The sequence below is a fragment of the Diuraphis noxia genome, unplaced genomic scaffold, assembly GCF_037042655.1.
Source record: "Diuraphis noxia isolate RWA-SAM2 unplaced genomic scaffold, SU_Dnox_SAM2 contig0004, whole genome shotgun sequence".
Lineage (NCBI taxonomy): Eukaryota > Metazoa > Arthropoda > Insecta > Hemiptera > Aphididae > Diuraphis > Diuraphis noxia.
In genome coordinates, this window is record NW_028301714.1 from 72,310,870 (window position 1) to 72,331,363 (window position 20,494).

Here is a 20,494-nt window from a genome sequence, read left to right on the forward strand (position 1 = left end):
AGAGTTTAATTTTCAAAATGAATTGATATTTTTTGAGATATTTATAGACCACTGAAGTTTCGATTTTTATGAGAATTTTTTTTTGAAATGTCGGTAAAAAAATTTTAGATGACCAAAAAAACTTCAAACTTTAATACAAGCTTCTAAGAGAAAACTCGAAGCATCAATATAGGAAAAATTTTAAGTGCGTTTGTGTTTTAAATTTTTACGAATTAGCGTAACGATAACGATTTATCCTCAAACGATAATAAGCATTTGTTATTATTCAAAAAGTATAAGTCGTAGATACATGAAAATTTTACCAGTTATTTAGATTGGCATTTCCTTTACATGATTTAATTTTAAAAATATTTTGACTTTTTTTGAGATATTTATAGACAACTGAAATTTTCAATATTTCTGAAAAATTTTTTTTGAAGTGTCGATAAAATTTTTTTGGCCCATTTAAAATACTTGAAAATTTAATACACAGTTCCTCATAATTTATTCTTATAATGATTAAAAAATTATAAGAATACATAAGCTTAATTTTTTTTATTAGCATTTTAAGCTCAAATATTGAATAAAATTCGTTAAAACCATGAATATTTTTTTTGTGTCTGTCATCACGTTTTGGGGCAGTAAAAGTGCTTCAATTTTCGACTTCAGTACCTCGTTCGATCAAAAAGTAAATCTAGTTGGTACCTTGGAGGGTCAAAAGTAAAAAATTCTTAATGTTTTTTTAAATAATTGGGATAAACAAACTAAAAATTAAGGGAAAAATGGGAAATTTTACGCACACTCAGTTTTCGGTTTTGATTTTTGATGTAACTTTAAAACAAATGACAATAGATACATGAAATTTTCACCGAATTTTTATGTAAGTATATTTTATCCACCATAAAATTTTCAAAAATTTTGGACTTAAGTTGAACTATTCATAGGCATTTGAAATTTTTGATCATTATTAGTTTTTTTTTAATTAATATCGATAAAAATTTATTTGTTAGGCAGAAATTTAATACAAGGCTCTTAACATATTGTTACAATAGCAATTGAAAATAAAAGAAATTCATAGTCACAATTTTTTTTTTATAAGCATTCAAAATTTGAATTTTGACAAAATACGTAAAAATCACAAAAATTCGCAAATTGTTTTAAGCTAGAAATTCATAAAAAATTTTCTTTTTAAATCTAAGATTTGAAAATTTAATACAAGATTCCATACAAGTTTTTCAATCTTTATCACAAAAAAAAATATCCACCGGAAATTCAAATTATATTATTATTAGCATTTGAATTTCAAATATTGACAAAAATCTGTCAAAACCATGAATATTTGCAAATTATTTTGTAGTTCAAAATTCATAATATTGTTTGTATTTATATTTAAGGTTATACAATTTAACACCAAGTTTTCCGCAAGTTTTGCTTCAAATAGCTATAGAGAAAATTTGAAGCGTCATTATAGGAAAAATGTTTTGAGCGTTTGAGTTTTAAATTTTTATGAAATCGTGTAATGATAACGATTTATCCTCAAACCAGGTATAATTGTATATCTATGATAATATAAGGTATTATGAATTATGATAACTATATGATAACTACACTAATTGATTAACCATGCCGTATGCAAAATGCGTCTTAATTGAAAAATAAAATATTTGTTTCAAAATAGAATATATGACAATATAATATATCCTAGACTGACAAATCATCTCCGATCAGAATCGTTTTTCGTATACAAGGATACCTATCATTGCATGCTAGTACGCTAGCGTCAAAAATTCTGAAATTTTAAGCCACAACACAAAATATTTATTTGGTATTAAACTTAGTTGTCTTTTAAGTTTTAAATGATGAGTTTACCTGATGGGTACCATTTTCAATTATACACACATTGGTTATGTTAGACTTAATCCATTCCGTAGATGCGGAGAGCATAAAAATGACTATCCACTTATACAGTTTACCAACAGCCGGTTTATCGACTAAAAAACCAGTTTTTATTAATATCTATAAAAATAATAGGTATTATACTGTAACTATTGTGACCAAGTGGATGACACAAAAATAGAGTAAACAGCTTAATAGTCAGAATAATCAATCCTATATCGTATTAAATTTTTTAGGTAAATAAAAATTTGTAATTTCGTCATAGATAGATCATAAATTCAGATCATGATGATAAACTTTATTTTCCTATAATTAAACTGCAGGTATGTTGTGAATATGATATAACTTATGATTATATTATAAGTAACAACATAACTTCAACATTATAATATTCAAAACAATAACAATTAAAACTAATAAATAAATTACAATAATCATTTAGGCCTTCGGAATGTTTATCACTGTGGCTAGATGGGTATAGAGCTATCTATATTTAAATACATTTTAAATATTAAAATAGTATCATTGTCTTGGTATCTTTATATTGACCATCCAATAAGAACGACTCTTAGTTTGAATATTCCTAAGGATATTTCTGAAAATGCAAAACCAAATGATTCCGACGACAGTACACACAGCCGTTACTATGTAATAACCGTCCACTTTACAACACAATCCCCTCCATCAATTTTATATTATAATTTCTGGTATTAATCAACTAATTGTATTTGAATTCCTTACATTTATCAGGCTTCGAGTTGAACAATTATTTTTAAGATCCAAAGAACATTCCTTGAACGTTAGGAAATTTATAATTCCAATAGTGACAAGAGCGGTCTAGGATATTTCGGGGCGTGGCCATTTCGGCGTATGGCCGTAAGTCCATTTTAAGAAATTAGGTAGGTCACTATAAAATATAAATATATAAATAATTTAAAATAAGGAGAATGCTATAAAAATTATATTTATTATATTATTATTTTTGTATAAAAACTGTATATAATAATTAGGTATATAAGAGAATGCTATAAAAATTATGAATAAAAATATTCAGGTCATCATACTTAAATTATGTGCTATTCCTCTTAAAAAACTCATAATATTACGATTATCATAATCGCTGACTAATTTTAAAATAAATTTATCAACGTCGAAGTATTTTTTTATTTTATTTTTTTATGGACTTTTGCCTGTTTCTATCTGCAAAAGAAGGTGTTTCGACCACATTGTATTCTCCTTATTAAAATTTTGATTAACTGTGCCATGGTGACTTCTAACTACTGACTACTTGACTGACTATCTTATATTACTCAATTATCGTCTATCGATACATTGTATAGGTTAACTACCTATATCTTTATTACTTATACCGTAATACAGATTATGATGTGTGACAGTATAATATATATATAATATATTATTATTATTATTATATACAGTTCATACGGAACCGACGAAAGTGAGATAAATGCTAACCTTATATTATTTATATTATCTAAACGCGATTAAAATAATTTTATGAAAAAAATGACTATACGCCGAAATTGACCCACGCCAAAACGGCCGTACGCCGAGATGAGATGGCAACGCCGAAATGTCCGGATTTATCACAGCTGTGCTTTAATTGAAATTATGTTAATTTGAATCAACTATTAATTAATTAATAATTATTACTCACATAATATATTGCTATAGTAAATACTAAAAGTGCAAAGTAGTATACTGGAAAATCAGCAGTACCATCCATTGATATAAAGTTTGGTGTATAATATATAAGTACCACAAATGAAATATTCAATACTTAAATCATTTTAAGAGCACGCTACACAACCATTTGTTGTCTCCGTCTTACAAGTGCATAACATAGCGAATTAGCTAACTACCTAACGCTCAGCAGATCACGTTTAGCTCCGTCAGTTTAAAAATTAGAGTGAATCGACCTATTATGAAAATTGATGTTAAGAACATAATCTACGTTTGTGTGTGGATGTTTCTACGATAGTTCGATCTTGTAGCAAGTTTTGCGTGTATAAAAAAGCGTAAATTAAAAATGCTCATAACTCGCTTAAAAACTAAGTTATCGTAAAAAACACACCTACAAACACAGTTCATGTTCTTACCATCGAGTTTTATAATAGGTCAATTTACTCTATAATTTTTAAGCTAACGAAGCTAAACGTGATCTGCTGAGCGTAAATTCGCTATGTTATACGCACTTGTAAGACGGAGACAACAAATATGTGTGTAGCTCTTAAGACATTTTCGTTGACTTTTAAAAGTGTTTAACTCTTCAATGTTCATGACCGAGATTATTTTCTACGTTTTTTTGTAGGCGGTGTTTTGTTTCTTCATTAACGTCTCAAACCATGATTTATTGTGATGACTTTTTTCTTATACCAAAAAACATTATATTTTACAAATATAAGCCACTATGCCACTATACCATAGTCACTACAGTTAGTGCTGGACGAATAATAGTTTCATCATTGAAACCGTTTAAAAAAAATACACGAATTTGACAACGTGCCAAGAAATTGTAATACATTTTCCAGTTTTAAATATTCATAAAAATTCCTGTTAATAATATTCATGACGTAATGACACTTCAAGGGCATCGCCTGGAATTATGAAGGCAGAAGATTTATTAAATTAATTTAAATTGTTTTTACAATTACCTATACCTATTATATTTTTTTTATAAATTACCTATTCAAATTGAATAAACTTGTATTGCTTATTTATGCAATTAGAGAAGCATAATATTATTTATTGAAATTATTATTATTATTACATATCATTTATGATATAATATATTATACATTTATATTAAAATATTTAGATTTCTTTCAGTTGGTAGAATTTAACCTTATGACTATTGATTATATAATATAGTAGGTATATACAAGTTTTTTGGTCTACACCGTCCACCACTTTTTTGCATTCCTAGGTACAACACGGGTACAAGACAAATCCAGGCATTGCAGCACATCAGTCTGACAAACAATATTTTCATCAAGTGCACACAGATAAAAAGATAGGTCGTTTTATTAGCTGCTTTCATCAACTAATAAACTAATATCTTGAATAAATTTATGATAAATAGTGTAAATTTAAATAATACAAATATATTTTTGTTAATTGTCTATATTTAACATAAAGTTGAAACAATTTTTTAAGTCAGTTTTAAAGAGTTCTGTAACAGTAACAGTGCATTTAGTAGTATTTTTTAGACATTTTTCTTGTTACTATTGGAATATAAAAACTTATGCCCTGTTGAGAAATTATATTTCTAGTTTTTATTGCTGAAATGTTGTTTAAAATGTAGGTACTTGGTAATTTAACTATATTTATTTGTTAATTCAAATATGAACATTGACTAAAGGACATAGATCAATAAAGTCTATCTCTATACAGCATACTGTTAAGCTGTTTTTAAAACAATATTATATATTTATATTTAATTAAATTGGTAAGTATCCAACATATTATATATTACCTTAGAGGTGATTATTTTTATAAAATATTCTATTATATTATAACAAATTAACTGGCATGTAGCCATGTAGGTACATACAGCATACTTATATAATATTTACAGTATTAATATTTCAATTAGGTATAAAATATATTATTTTTTTTATTTATTTGTTTTTGAATTCACTAAGAAACAAGTTACAGTATTATAATTTATTTACTAAAGCCTATATCAAAATTTTTGTAGAAGGCTGTTTCGTTTTTCTTTTGTTGACATAAAGTATAGTCCAGTAGTTTGGTAAAAAGTAACAAGTATATTGATTGCATAACTACATTTAAGGAAATTACATATAAACTCAAAAAGATATATTTATATATTTTTTTAATTAACCACCATTAGGTTGATTAATTTGAGTCGGATCTTCAAATACAGGTGGTTGAGGTCTAAACTGTTCTGCTGACATGTGCATAAAAAATAATCCAAACCCTTCAATCATTGCCAATAGTAAACCTCCAAAAACAGCGCTGGCCGTCATGGCTGGTATTCCATTTCGTGCTGCTAATATTCCACCGGTCAAAGCACCACTGGCTATAGAATTCCACGGGTCTTCTTTTTTTCTAATGGCAACTAATGAACAATCAATGGTTGAAAATAATCCTCCCCATATGGCAAAACTACCACCTATGTTGGGAGCTTTGGTTGCTACAGAATGAAAAGCCCCCTAGAAAATACACAAATATGTACAATTAATAAATATAATTAAATTCATAAAAATAAAAATAATATAAAACAAATTGGCTTATTAATAATAATTAGTCAATATACAAATTGAATATCAAACATTTTTATTAAAAAGATTAAGTTTGACACTTGAATTTTATACTAGACACTAGATGTTTAAATAGTTAGAAAAATAGTGTAGATACAGTTCTACTTTTACATCAAAGAAACATTTAAAAATACATAAATTTTAAGCTTTGAGATTGATTTTTGGAAGTAAATTAGATTTAGTAGGTACTTTGAAAAATCAAAAATCAACATTTATAGTGATTGTGAAAATTTTTTAAAAATAATTAGGAAAAAGGAATATTTAAGCAAACATAACATTAATTTTATTATTACTTATTTCTTTGTTACAATTAAAAAATAACAACAACAGTGAGGCTCTTTTTGAACTATTTAATTTTTTTTAATGCTGATAAAAATATTTATGTTTGGTAAAAAACTTGAAAGCTTAATATAAAGTGTTATTTTAACCAGAATTAAAAAAAGAATTAAATCAATATTAATTTTTTATGAAAATTTTTGCTTTTTGTTAGCATTTTGCCAAAAATATGTTTGAGCTTTTTTAGTCTTATAACTAATCTCCAATCTAAAGTTAATTATTATTGAACATTATAATTTATCAGAAGTTTTTTTTTTTATAATTTATTATAAAAATAAGAATCTTAGATCTTACAGCATATTATTTTGTTGCCGATATTAGCAATGAGTCACTGAATTAGGTGTTCGATATTTACATGTGCAATGTATTTTGTCGCATAATTATCTATAGGCCATAAACAAGGTTAAAATATAAGAATATAATATGTAGATAAACAAGCAACAAATTGCATCGCTCATACGCATATCAAACACCTAATTCAGAGATTCTTCACTAATATTGGCAACATTTTTTTGTATTGATATTATACGCTGTGGCTCCATCCATTGTATATGATCTAAGATATGAATGTATGATTATAAGTAAAACAAAATGGAATACCTACTGCTGAATACTATTATAATTTTTCAAAGATGTATAATACAGTATACTTGAAGTTTTAATTCCAAAATAAATTAAGAAAATAAAAAAATACTCATGTGGCGCTTTTGTCTGGGTGTACTAACCTAACCTACACCGGAGGCCTGTTTGACAGAATTTCTAATGGGGCACTAGTAGGTTTCCGGGATGGCGGCACTTGTTCTCCAGACACCATGACTTGCCCAGAGAAAAATGCCGCCCGATGGTCGAGGATCGAACCCGGTCCGGCAGAGCCACAGCCGATGTGTTAGACAACTTGGCCACCTCGTCCCCCAATAAATAAATTATTTGTATTTATAATATAATTGTGACACTAACAAAATATGAATCATTTTATTTTTCCTGAACCTTGTTTCTAAATCTTATGTAATATTTATTATTGACTGGAAGTTTAAATCTGAAATACTTAATATGAATCTTAGATGTAAGATGTAACATATAGGGATAAACTTAATTTATATATCATAATACATTTTACTAATAAGACACATAAAAAATGTTCCAATTCTTTATAATAATTTTATGCTATTTGCAAAAATGAAAAAACTGAACTTACATTAAAACGTCTGTTAACTCCAGTAGGTGCATTACGGAAGCCTTTTATACCTTGAAAAATACCACCACCAATAAGACCCATGGCGAAAGCTCCGCCAAGATCTTCTAATATTCTCATTGGACAGGGTTCTCTTCCAAATTCTTCCATTGTATTTTTATTGCTGTTCTATAAAACACCTGAAATTCTAAATAAATATTGTATTTATTATTAAAATGTCAATGAAAAAAATCCAATTTTTTTTGTAAATCATTAAATGTTTATTAGAAAGCTTTTAACTCTAAAAAGTAAATGATTAATCTTAAACCTGGCTATCACAAATATGAATGTTAATATAATTGTTTGTAATAAACTTCAGTATGATTAAGAAATCAATTTTTAAAACCATCCATCATATTAACTATTTTATTTGTTATTTAGTTTTAGTAACAATTTTGATAAGTCCTTAATAATAATATGGTATTATATATAATTCAGTGAAAATGATACTCATCATTAAACATACCTACTAAATATCAAAACATTAAATGCTTGTTTTTTTTTTTATATATATGTATACAAATTTGATAGTAATACAAAAATTGTTTATGTAGCATTATACTAAATAAATGATAGCACTTAAAAAAATTAAAATAATTAGGTATAAAATTCATTCTCTTTCAGGAGATTCAAGTCTTGGTCTTTTGTTGAATACTTCTTCTACTTTATTTTGAATATTATGATTGAATTTATATTTGTTGGAGAGTTTTAAAATCACTTTTGTATTTTCATTGACATCTTCTTTAAGCGTTCTAGGAGTCCAATTGTTTTCGGTTAAAACATTATATATCTCTTTAGTTGTTTGATTAACAATCACATTAAAATATAATTTTTCTGGATTCAAGAATTTCACAATTTCTCTTAATTCCTTACAACTAGGATGGCTTGAATAACAAACTCTGGTTATATTATTTTTAACAATTACATGACCAGCGGTGTCTATAACATCCTTAGTAAATGCTAAGGCATTAAGCTGTACACATTTTACATTTTTATTTAATTCCATGCAGTTGATATTATCAGTGTCACATTCACTTTTTGAACATGCATGTATTCTATTGTTGGTAAAAATTGGGGTTACATAGTTGTCCAAATCTGATATTGAACTATACAATTCTTCATACTTTTGTTTATGCACATGAATTGCGCATTTGAAATGTTTGGCAACTTCAACAATGGCATATTCTATGCCCACATATCCAGGCATCCACAAGCAAATTTTATTATTAGAGTCTTGGTCTAACCATTCTTCAACGACTTTTATCAAGTTGACACTACTTTCCTTCCTCGTTGGAAATTCATAATACATTTTGGATGCAAAAGTAGTATCTAAATACAATGCAGATATATTCTTTGGACTACAATTACCATCTTTATCTATCAATAGTGCTTTAAATTGTTTGAAGTCTTGTAATTGTACTCGAAAATCTCCAGTGTATAAAATACGATGTGAACCAGCTTCAATCAAAAACATGACTGATCCTGGACAATGTCCAGCTGGTAAGAGGGTCACACATATGTATTCAAAATTTTCTGAATGAACTTTTAATAAATTAGGAAATCCAATTTCAAGAGATATAAGCTTATCTTCCCTGAGATTAATGGTTTTATTTCGCTTTAAATATGTTATTGTCAATGGTGACGCATAAAGCATCATGTTGTTCTTAGTATTATTGAATGCCACTTGAAAAGATTGATCTTGAATACCACGCATGTGGTCTTTATGAAAATGGGACAACATAAAAGTTGAACAACTCAACAAATGTGATTCAAAAGAATCAATGCCAATGAATGCTAATTCCTTTTCTTCTAGTTTTCCACAAAAAGTAGACATTTTCCTGGAATAACAAAATATTTAAGAAAACCCAAGAAATTATAACACTTCATTTTCAATTCAGTATTTACATCCCTAGAAGAATATTTATAGTCAAATTGATAAACTGATACTTAATTTTCAGACATAAGTAAATCTTAAATTATTTATTGTCCATTATAATTTTCATATATTTAATTGGTATTCACTTTTCAATTTTTAGGACTTTCTGTTACACCCTATGTATGATAAATAAGTTTTAATCACCATATTTTCAAATTACTAACAAGTTTTATATAATCAAACAAAACACAAGCCAACACACCTTGAGAATGTTGGATGAGAACATAGCTCTATGAAACCTTAGTAATCTGAATTATTAAAGAATGACAAAACAGTTGAATACTAATTTTACATTTATGATTTTTTATAGGTACAATCTTAGATTATACAAGTTAATTATAATCAATGGTACAATACTATAAAAGTATCTTATTTTACTCCATAAAGAAAATATGTACCTAGTAATATTAATATTTTACTTACGTTTAGATTAGTGTTATTGAAAATTTCATATGACCGAAGAACGTTGAATTGTTGAAACTTTGAAAAGATCCTTTATTTCTATTTTCTATTCTGTTTCTGTATTTCTGTGTGTTGTATTTAATATTTTATCATATTTTATCAATGTTATTGAAGTTTGATGGTTAGGTTAGAAACTTATATTACCATATACCATAAAATGAATATTACCACATATTACCATAGAACAAAGTATTGCTCAAACCGCAACGATTTCAAAGAGATTATAAGAAATAAATAGTTCCCGCCATGAACTTAAAATTATGAGGTAAATTATTAGAATATAATGATTAATGAATATTTAATCCGAAAATATACTTAAGTGTTCACTCGTTTAATTTTGTATATACCTACAAATAGTTTCAAAATGAGGACAACCTAAGTATTCTATAAAAATTAAAAATATACCACACTTAGATTATTATATGTAAATCAATATAAAATGTTGCTGTTAGTTCCCCAAAAAGGTTATAAATTTACAAAGAAAAACTAGTTGTACCAAGTGTAAGTCCAGATAGAACCAATGAGTTGCCAAGTTTAATTCATTGGACCGGATTATATTTTGGTAGATTTTGTATAGGTACAACCAAAAAATTAATGGATTTTAGGACAATTACAAGTTTTAAATCTTGGTAGAGCGATACTTTGCCAATCTGGCACTGTTTTTCAAATATACTTAGTTTTTTCTAATTGTTACAGTATTCCTTTATACAGAGATAAAATTAAATGAATAAATAAGTTTGCATTATCTTTCTCTTTAAGGTTGAACAATTTTTTTTCCATTGATACTATAATTTGTTGTTTCGAGTGAATTAAAAATAAACTAAAAAACAACAATTAAACTAAAAAACATTTTATAATGTACATGTTAGAAAAATTATATATTCAATTTATATATAATATATCTGATATATAAAATATTAAAACAAAAATGTATTTCAAGATAAAAAAAAATCAAGGTAAGTAGTATAATGTATGATACTTCAAATTATTAAATGTTATGTTTCATATATTAAATTGATTTAAATATATAATATATTATATAAATGTTTCTATGTTTGAATGTTAAATAATAGTTACGATACCTTTAAAAAAAATGATATATAAAATGTATTTAATATTTCAATAATCCTTTACTAAAAAAAAAAATCACTCTTATTATATATTTTTATTTTGTCAACTATAGTCTAAACCTTATTGGAATAATGTATTGGAAGATTGTGCTGTTTAGTAGTTACTTACACCAACAATTTTTACGATTTTAAGATATCATCAATATTTGATTTTTGAGTTCAATCTCAGATTTAAATAAAAAATGTTAACAGCTATGTACACAATTAAACATTGCATTCATTTTACTGCAGTATTTTTTAAAAAATGCAGTAGTAATTTAAATTTTTTAAAAAATACAAAAATATTAACAGTGAAAATCTTACATCATTGTAAAACAAGATAAGATAGCTTGACAATTTATGACTTTATATAATATTAAACATAATTGGTAAAATGGTAACAGGTATTCAACATGGTCTAATAGTTTTCAATTAATTTATATAAACTTCAATATTCTTTGAAATAATAAATACAACATTTAAAACATAGTTAATAAATAAATACAACATTTAAAACATAGTTAATAAATAAATACAACATTTAAAACATAGTTAATAAATAAATATTAATATTATTAAACTCTATTTTACGGAAAACTACCTTCAAAATAATTATACTGATTAGGGTATTCAATATTTGAATACACATTTATGTACCGTCCAGTTCTTGCAGATGGAAAATCAGTGTGAAACATTGATAAAACATTCTTGTATTTTCCTTTAGTTAAAAATGGATGTACTGTGTTTGATAGAACTTCAAACATTACTATGTGTGTTGGTAAATTGTTATAACTTTCAACTGAATACAATTCATCAAGCCACTTCATTGGATTTTCAAAAAATACATCAGCTTCATCAGTATAATTTGAAATGCTATTTAGGTTTGGCTCACATGTTAAAATTCTTGCAGTTATATTCAAATGTAGATGACTATAAAGTGGTGTTGAGTGGCATGGCATTAAAAATAATAGTGTTGAATTTTGGGGTATTTTAGCTAAATATGACATAACTCTGGTTGATCCTATTTGATGATACCGCCCCAAATAAATTAATACTGTGATATTTAATATAACTATTAAAGTTCTTAATTTTATAAACTTTTTACAAACTATAGAAATTTGTTGAGATGTAATAAAGAATATCATTGGAAACAACGGTAGTAGAAATCTTTGTTCTTTATGAGCAACCATACTTAAAACAGACACAGACCAAATTATTGTGACTACCAACTTAGAATCAGTATCATAAAGATTGATGTGACTTATTTTTTTAATCAGACAATAAATTAATATAAAAAATATAGGTCCCAAAACTGGTGGTAATCCACTGACAAAGTACCAATACCAATGTTCCACGGAATAGTGAGCATTGACTTTTTTTATAATATTATAATACAAAAAATTCCACTGTGTAACAACAAAAGAACCATGAAAGTATGTATCCATTGTTATAGAAAAAATAAGAGATGTCAAACCAATACTAATATACTTTATTAGGTTACTTAGAGTGTAACGTTTATGAGTAAAAACATCAAACACAATTAATGGTAGCCACACTATTATTGCTGTTGGACGCATAACACAAACAAAAGCAACTATCCATAAAAATGTGACGTCTTTATTCTTCAATGACCAAGGATAATAATACAAGGCAATTGTTGTCAAGTTGGTTTCCAATGTGTTGACTAAGGTGCGTGTCGAACAATATGCCAAAAATGGATTTGACATATAACAAACTACTGGCCAAAATACATTTGAACATTTAGAGTGTTTTTGTACCCAGGCCACAAAACAAAAATCCGAAATTGTTGAAAAAATTGTTTGTAGAAAGCGTGGACTCCATATTAAGAGTTGTAATGAGTCCAGGGAGAAAAATTTTAAAATCTTATAAACCAATACAATCCATGAAATACATATATAACTTCTTATACCTACAATCCATTCCCAAGTGCGATATCCAAAACCAAAAGTAATATAATGAGCAATTTCCAAAGACTGCCAGTATTCATCTGGGACATACCATGAATGAATTATATATAGATGGAACAATCTTATTGTTAATAATGATGTACTAACAGTTAACAACGTTGAATATTTCATGTTTCAACAATAGAACTTCTTGATTTGTCTTTTTTTTTGATCATCAATCTGAAAAACACATATGTTATTTATTAATCAATAATTATAACATGAATAAGTTAAAAGCTAGTTTACTTTAATATTATACAGACGTACAACAATCTGTCTTTGAGAAAATGCAAAATAAAATGTAATTATTTCAAAGATTGTTATATTTCAAACAAATATTTGTTTGGCATTAAGTTGGTTAAAATTATGCAATGATAATATGGCATATTAAACCATTAGTATTCAATAGAATAAAACTATACAGTTTCAAGTATCAGAAATAATAATGAATAATAATCAATTATTGACAATATTTACAATGTTTTTTTTCTCATTCATAATATAATATACCTTTTATTTATTAATAAAATACCTTCAAGTTTAAGGTATGTTCAACACTCAAATTGTTTATAAATTAAGTGTCTGGTTAAGTTTATTAATATATCAATTATATAAAAATGTATAGTACTACCTAATACCCTAATTAGAAAATATAACGCAAATACTACATATAAAAAATCAATAATAAATTTAAACTTTTGAGAGAATTAATGAAACTAATATCAGTGATATCTTAGTCCGTGATATTAATATACCTATTATTAGTTATATCACGATTACCCCATTAACTTACTGATAACAATTAGATATTAGTGTAATATTAGATAACTCCAATCAATTTATCATGAACATTACTATCAATTGGCACGTGGTTTTGGAAACAATAATATTCATTAATCATTATTCAATAGACAATATTTATTATTTTACATTGCATCGAGTACAGCCAAAAGAATTACTGAGTTTCATTCAAGTGAGTTTATGCGTTTATCATTGTACTCAGGTTAATCACTATTTATTGTTTATAATGCGTATTTTCATTTGAACGCAGGTTGGAAAAATGGACGAAGAAACATTAATTGGCTTTAATGATATAGCCCCATTAAAACCTGAGGTCAAACAAAAAACTGGAAAAAGATCTGGAGGTTTCCAAGCCATGGGATTGAGTTTTCCTGTACTCAAAGGAGTACTCAAAAGGGGTTACAAAGTTCCCACTCCTATTCAGAGAAAAGTAAGCCGGTACTTAAAACTATGTTGTTTTTGATATTGTTTAATTGTGTTTTTTAAAATTATTTTACTTTCAGACAATCCCTATTGCTTTGGAAAACCGTGATGTTGTAGCGATGGCTCGAACTGGTAGTGGAAAAACAGCTTGTTTTTTAATACCAATGTTTGAAAAATTGACTCAGCATACAGTAAATGGCCATAGAGGCATACGCGCATTAATTTTATCTCCAACTCGAGAACTTGCTGTTCAGGTATTATTTTATGGAATTATAAATGTTATTTCTTTAAAATATATTATGCTGCTAAGCACTTAACAATCCGACTAAATTCATAGTCTTACAAATGTACGAGCAAATGTATGTGTGAATTTTATGTTTAAATGGACAGGAATAGAAGCCATAAGGTTAACTTGATAGTTTCTGATATTAGCTCAATTATTTAAAATGAGTATAATTTTACTATAGGAACCATTGTTCTATTAAAATTTATACATATTATATAATTAATCAATATTGTCTATTAAATTAATTAATAAATACTTTATTAAATACTAACATTATGCTCTATTGACACAAGTTGAATTAATTCATTAATCTATTTAAAAACCTAATAAATAATGAATTAATATAATATTAAATTTGGCTAAATACCTATTAATATTGTGTCTAAATAAGTTATGTCTTATCTAACTAAGTATTGTAGCCTGTAGAATAATTCTTATGAGTTCAAAATAATATATTTTTGGTATATTGTGTTTGATAGATAAAAAAAACTTAATTTAAGTTATCATTTAGAGAAGTATTGGTTTATACTAATTGTTTTAAGAATATAATTTGATTTCAGACATTGAAGTTTTTAAAAGAAATAGGAAAGTTTACTAATTTGAAATCGGCCGTAATATTAGGAGGTGATCCAATGGAAGCTCAGTTTAGCACAATGCACAGTGCTCCAGATATTATTGTAGCAACTCCTGGACGATTTTTACATTTATGTGTAGAAATGTCTTTAAAGTTGCCATACATTCAATATGTTGTTTTTGATGAAGCAGATAGGTAATTTTTTTTAAATTAAATTGATTAACTTTATTTTAACCAATATAATGTTGTTTTGTAGACTTTTTGAAATGGGTTTTGGTGAACAATTAACAGAAATCATTGCTCGTCTACCAGAGACACGGCAAACATTACTTTTTTCAGCCACTTTGCCAAAAGTTTTAGTTCAGTTTGCTCGAGCTGGTCTTTCTGATCCTGTTCTGATAAGGTTTGATCTTTATGAGTATAATTAAGAAGTGTTACAGTATTACTATTTATTTAATATTTTTAGTGTAATTTTGATGAAAATATAATTTTTTATTCAACCCTTTAACATTTTTACAATAGTTTGTATTTGGTTACATTTATGTTACTCTTGTATATTTAAAATTCTAGATTGGATGTGGAGTCAAAAATACCCGATACACTTGGATTAGGATTTTTGAATGTGCGACCTGAAGAACGAGATGGTGCTTTATTATGTCTCCTGAAGTATGTTGTCAAACCAGATTCTATGACTATCATTTTTGCTCCGACGAAACATCATGTTGATTTTATTCATTTAGTAAGTTCTGAAAATAGTTTAAATATAAATTTTATATCTATTATCTATTGGTTATTTAAAAACCTATGTGGTATATTCTTATAAATAGAAACGCATTTCATATATTAGATTTCATGTCTATGTTTATTTTAGCTTCTAGATTTTCAAGATATACCAAATACATTCATATACTCTGATTTGGACCCAACAGCCAGGAAAATAAATGCTAGTAAATTTCAAACAGGTAGTGTGAAAACTCTCATAACTACTGACATAGCTGCACGTGGTATTGATATTCCACAGTTAGATGTAGTTATCAACTATACATTTCCAGCAAAATCTAAATTGTTTGTGCACAGAGTTGGTAAGTAAACACCAATTAGATACAATGTATATGTTTATTTTTTTATCATACATAACCATTGATTGTTATTATAATTCTTTAGGGCGTTGTGCTCGAGCTGGAAAAGTTGGTCAAGCTTATAGTTTAGTGACACGTGACGAAATGTGTTACTTATTAGATCTACATCTGTTCTTGGGTCGTCCATTTAGCCCTGTACTTGAAACACCAAAGTCTGAAGATGATACTGATGGTCTTTTCGGTATCGTACCTCAGTTGTTGTTGGAAGAAGAACTTGGACAGTTGACAAGTTGGTATACATCATCCATTGATGTGGTAAGTTAAATTTTTTGCATATTTAATCAAAAGACATATTATTTCTTTTATTATATAGATTATAAAATACTTTATGTATTATTCTAGATTAATTCTCTGAAAACTTGTACAAATGGTTATAAAAACTATATCAAGTCTAGGCCCGGAGCATCTGTTGATAGTGTTCGTAGAGCTAAGAAAATTAACTTGACAGTTATTGCAGAGCATCCAATGTTTCAGAAAATAATTGCGGCAGATAAAGGACGTATTGATTTTGTTAGCCGTATTAAAAACTTTCGACCAGAAACTGTAAGTCATTATTTGCAAGTATAGTGCACAATAAAAAGGAATAATTTAAATCAGTTTAAATTCATTCACTACTTTAAAAAAAAAAATTCTTATTTCTAGAATTTTTTTTATTTAAATGATTGTAAAAAATTTTCAAATATCTAAATAATAATATTTCGATGATTTGTTGGCTTGTTCCATTTCATCCATGCATTGTTAATTATCACTGCGACTTGTTTAATATTTAATAGCTTTTTTAAGATAACAAATAATTTTTTTTGTAATAAAAGCTAAGTAGAACATTTGATATACACAAAAGTGTTAATCAAACAATTTTCAAATTTAACTTATTCAGTTATTCCCTTTTCCCAACATACCTTCCAAGTATTTTATGCTACTTATTTTTATAAATTATTAGCAAAAAACTTAAAGCTGAATTAAATTTTAACATTTTTAATATTTTAATAGTTTAAACTGGTTAAAGTAATAATATTATGAATGTTATATTATTTTATAGACAGTTTTTGAAATGGGTCAGTCTACAAACTCAATACCATTACTTCAGATGAAATTGTTAAGAGAACGAAATATGCCTAGCGTTATTAACTATCATCGGAAAAAGCGTGAACAACTCGATGATTCTGAAGGGGTGCATTTGAAAAAAGTAAATTTACCATCAAGTGACCAAACTGAGATAAGTGAAACATTTAACGACATTATCACACAAAGACCCCGTGTAACTGGTCAAAAAAAGAGAAAAAAAGTAAAAAACATAAAACAATCAAAACAACCGAAACAAGCAGTGAAATCTGAGCATTTTATACCATACCAACCAGCTGATTGTTACACAGAAGAAGGGTAAGTGAATGAAAAAGTATACATTTTAAAATTATGTCTAACATTTGGTTTTTACACCTTGTATTCTTTCAGTTTGGCCGTTGATAATTTGAAATCGAGTGAAGGAATATTAGATTTGATGGGTGATTCAGAACAGTCACTAGCTAAACAAAATTCAAATAAACGTAAATGGGATCCAGTGAGTCATAAATACGTAACTGCACAAAGTCTTCAAAAAAATCAAGTGAAAAAAATCAAATCTGAATCTGGTCATTGGATACCAATTACATATAAAAGCGATAGGTATGAAAAATGGCAAGAGAAATCAAAATTGAAGAACTCTGCGGCTGAAGGAAATGATGAAGAAGAAGAAAAGAAAATAGCACCTTGTAAGTACAATAGAAAATGTGTTAATAATATTGTAAACCATAATAATTGATTAACCTATCAGTTTAATATCTTACCCATAATTATTGAGATTTCCTGGTGAAGAATGGTCCATAATCTCATTAGAAAACTTTTTAAGGACACTCTGGCTATAGAAATTTATAAAATTCCATTTATTTTTTATGAATTAATCATGATATAATTTAACACCATTAATTCTGTAAATTTTTCCTTTTGTCTTTTTAGTGTTCCGATTTAAATTAGACACTCGTTGGGGACGTCACAATGCTAAATTGAGAGAAAAACAATCTGAACACCGTCTCAAATTGGATACTAAACACATACTGAAACAGAGAATAATTAAAGATCACCGTAGAAAGAAGAATGGCAGAAAACCCGTTAAAAAAGACAAGATTCGCAAGAAGAGTGCCAAGTTTAATAAAATTTAATTTTGTAAAATCATTGTTGATATATAATTATGTATTATTATAAAAAAAAAATTGAATTTATTTTAAATTATTGTAAACAAATTGTCATTTCAAACCTTCATGATCTGCGGTTATAACTACACTATACATGAATAACTATTTGATGCACAAACAAGATTAACTACTATCTGTATCTAAATAATTAAGTGTGTAGAAATAACTGTAAATTGTTGGTGAAGTGTCTAATATATGTTTTTATTCCAATACAGTTATTTATTACTTTATATTATACATAATAATTAAATATTTTATACAGAGTAAGATGATATCAGACAACTTTTATGACGTAGGAGATGTATCTGTGATGTCTTGTGTGCTGTCTAGATATTGTACCGCTCTATTATAAATCATTATTAAAATAATAAAACTTATAGAGGCAGTGACTGACAAAATATGATGCCAATGTAAAATAGTAAGATCTTTTTGATACAAGTACCTAGGTACTCAGTTTAATTACGCATTATATTTATAAAGTATTAAGTATAAACATTTAATAGTACAAGATTCAACAAATAGTATAATGAGCTTAAAAAGTGTACTAATAATCAATGCATAAATTTAATATAAAATATTAAAAATACAAAATTAATGAAAAATCTAACTAATTATTAACTAATTGCCCTTGAGAGATAGATTAGGTACAAGTCACTAACAAAACTTAAAAAGAACAAAATATCTTGACGATTTGTATACCATGCTTATGTTTTAAAACCTTTTATACAGTAATCAGTTTATTTCACATAATAATAATGCTGTGTTGAAAAAATGATATATTATTGTATACTTAAGCTATATTTATTAATTTTTTTTTTATTTATATTAAGCCTCGGCGTCAAAGGCCATTGGTGTTGGTTTACAATAGTTTACATATATATACAATTATTTACAGGTTATATACTGCTATATTTATTGTACTCATATATTATGTGTATAATTAATTGATATAATTTTTTTAGATTGTAGAATATCTTCGTGAGTTTTTCGGATTGATGTAAAATATGTATGTATTACAATATACATATTATACTATATACTGCACATATTATATGGTATTATAAGTATATATATAATAAAATAAATATTAAATATAAATACACATGTATTATAATCAATGTATAATATATTATACGTTTACTGTATTTGATTGTATGTTAAATAAAATGATTACTGTGCAGTGACGTAATTATGGGAGGGGCGGTGGAGGGTTCCTCTCGGGTTCAATCCTACCCCCGGCCACCCAGAGAACAAAAAAAAAAAATCCCCAATATTTTATGCTACGGGTTTTTTGCTAATTAAACGATATAGATAGGTAGTTGCGTTATTTTGGTATGGGTACGTTTCAAAGTAAGATGAAACGAATAAGATTTATCACAATATGATTTTTTTAAATGTTAAGCCCCTCCCCCAAGAAATTATTGAAAATACGCCACTGTTACTGTGTTATAGCTTTTAAACTATAAGCACAGTATACAATTGTTTTGTAAAAAACTCGGTCCAATATCTTGTTTGGCGGGAAAGAGAAAAGCACATTTTTGGCGGAAAAGGAGCTGATGGTACCTACACTTTTGGACTTTGGGTGTAAACAGACATCACTCGATGGACCTTGTCAATGACGATCCGTTAGTCGTTCATTATTGAATAAGTCGGTTTGTTCATAAGTCATCATAACTACAATATTGTATTATATTGTTTCACCGTTACAATATAAACGTAGGTATAGGTATGTTATTGTTGTAGCTATAATAGCTATATAATACGTACCACTTAAGTACATACATACATATGTTCATCATGTGCGCAAATCCGTAAATTTTGTT

The 20,494-nt window shown here is 26.9% G+C and overlaps 4 protein-coding genes across 6 annotated transcripts; 1 reads left to right on the forward strand and 3 right to left on the reverse strand.

Annotated features, from left to right (window-relative positions):
* Window positions 1-5,643: 5,643 nt before the first annotated feature.
* Tim17b (Translocase of the inner mitochondrial membrane 17b) lies at window positions 5,644-10,244 on the reverse strand. Its single transcript, XM_015510250.2, has 3 exons — window positions 10,106-10,244; window positions 7,711-7,894; window positions 5,644-6,071 (listed from the first exon to the last, which is right to left on the reverse strand). The coding sequence occupies exons 2-3, from the start codon at window positions 7,855-7,857 to the stop codon at window positions 5,736-5,738; spliced, it is 483 nt and encodes a 160-aa protein (XP_015365736.1). The 5' UTR covers window positions 7,858-7,894; window positions 10,106-10,244; the 3' UTR covers window positions 5,644-5,735.
* Snm1 (DNA cross-link repair protein snm1) lies at window positions 8,099-10,227 on the reverse strand. Its single transcript, XM_015510247.2, has 2 exons — window positions 10,106-10,227; window positions 8,099-9,584 (listed from the first exon to the last, which is right to left on the reverse strand). The coding sequence occupies exon 2, from the start codon at window positions 9,578-9,580 to the stop codon at window positions 8,357-8,359; it is 1,224 nt and encodes a 407-aa protein (XP_015365733.1). The 5' UTR covers window positions 9,581-9,584; window positions 10,106-10,227; the 3' UTR covers window positions 8,099-8,356.
* Window positions 10,245-11,603: 1,359 nt separating the features above from the next.
* Window positions 11,604-13,945, reverse strand: PIG-B (phosphatidylinositol glycan anchor biosynthesis class B). Of its 3 annotated transcripts, XM_089227626.1 has the most exons (3): window positions 13,731-13,945; window positions 11,793-13,400; window positions 11,604-11,730 (listed from the first exon to the last, which is right to left on the reverse strand). In XM_089227626.1, the coding sequence occupies exon 2, from the start codon at window positions 13,350-13,352 to the stop codon at window positions 11,841-11,843; it is 1,512 nt and encodes a 503-aa protein (XP_089083752.1). In that variant the 5' UTR covers window positions 13,353-13,400; window positions 13,731-13,945; the 3' UTR covers window positions 11,604-11,730; window positions 11,793-11,840. The 3 variants fall into 3 exon arrangements, with proteins under 3 accessions (XP_089083752.1, XP_015365722.2, XP_089083753.1); XM_015510236.2 differs by having other exon boundaries at window positions 11,604-13,400; window positions 13,753-13,945; XM_089227627.1 differs by lacking the exon at window positions 13,731-13,945 and adding an exon at window positions 13,467-13,603 and having other exon boundaries at window positions 11,604-13,400.
* A 101-nt stretch (window positions 13,946-14,046) lies between these two features.
* LOC107163035 (ATP-dependent RNA helicase DDX54) lies at window positions 14,047-18,881 on the forward strand. Its single transcript, XM_015510246.2, has 12 exons — window positions 14,047-14,193; window positions 14,272-14,451; window positions 14,525-14,698; window positions 15,291-15,499; window positions 15,561-15,707; window positions 15,875-16,043; window positions 16,176-16,386; window positions 16,469-16,698; window positions 16,786-16,986; window positions 17,483-17,823; window positions 17,896-18,191; window positions 18,436-18,881. The coding sequence occupies exons 1-12, from the start codon at window positions 14,065-14,067 to the stop codon at window positions 18,636-18,638; spliced, it is 2,490 nt and encodes an 829-aa protein (XP_015365732.2). The 5' UTR covers window positions 14,047-14,064; the 3' UTR covers window positions 18,639-18,881.
* The last annotated feature ends 1,613 nt before the right edge of the window (window positions 18,882-20,494 follow it).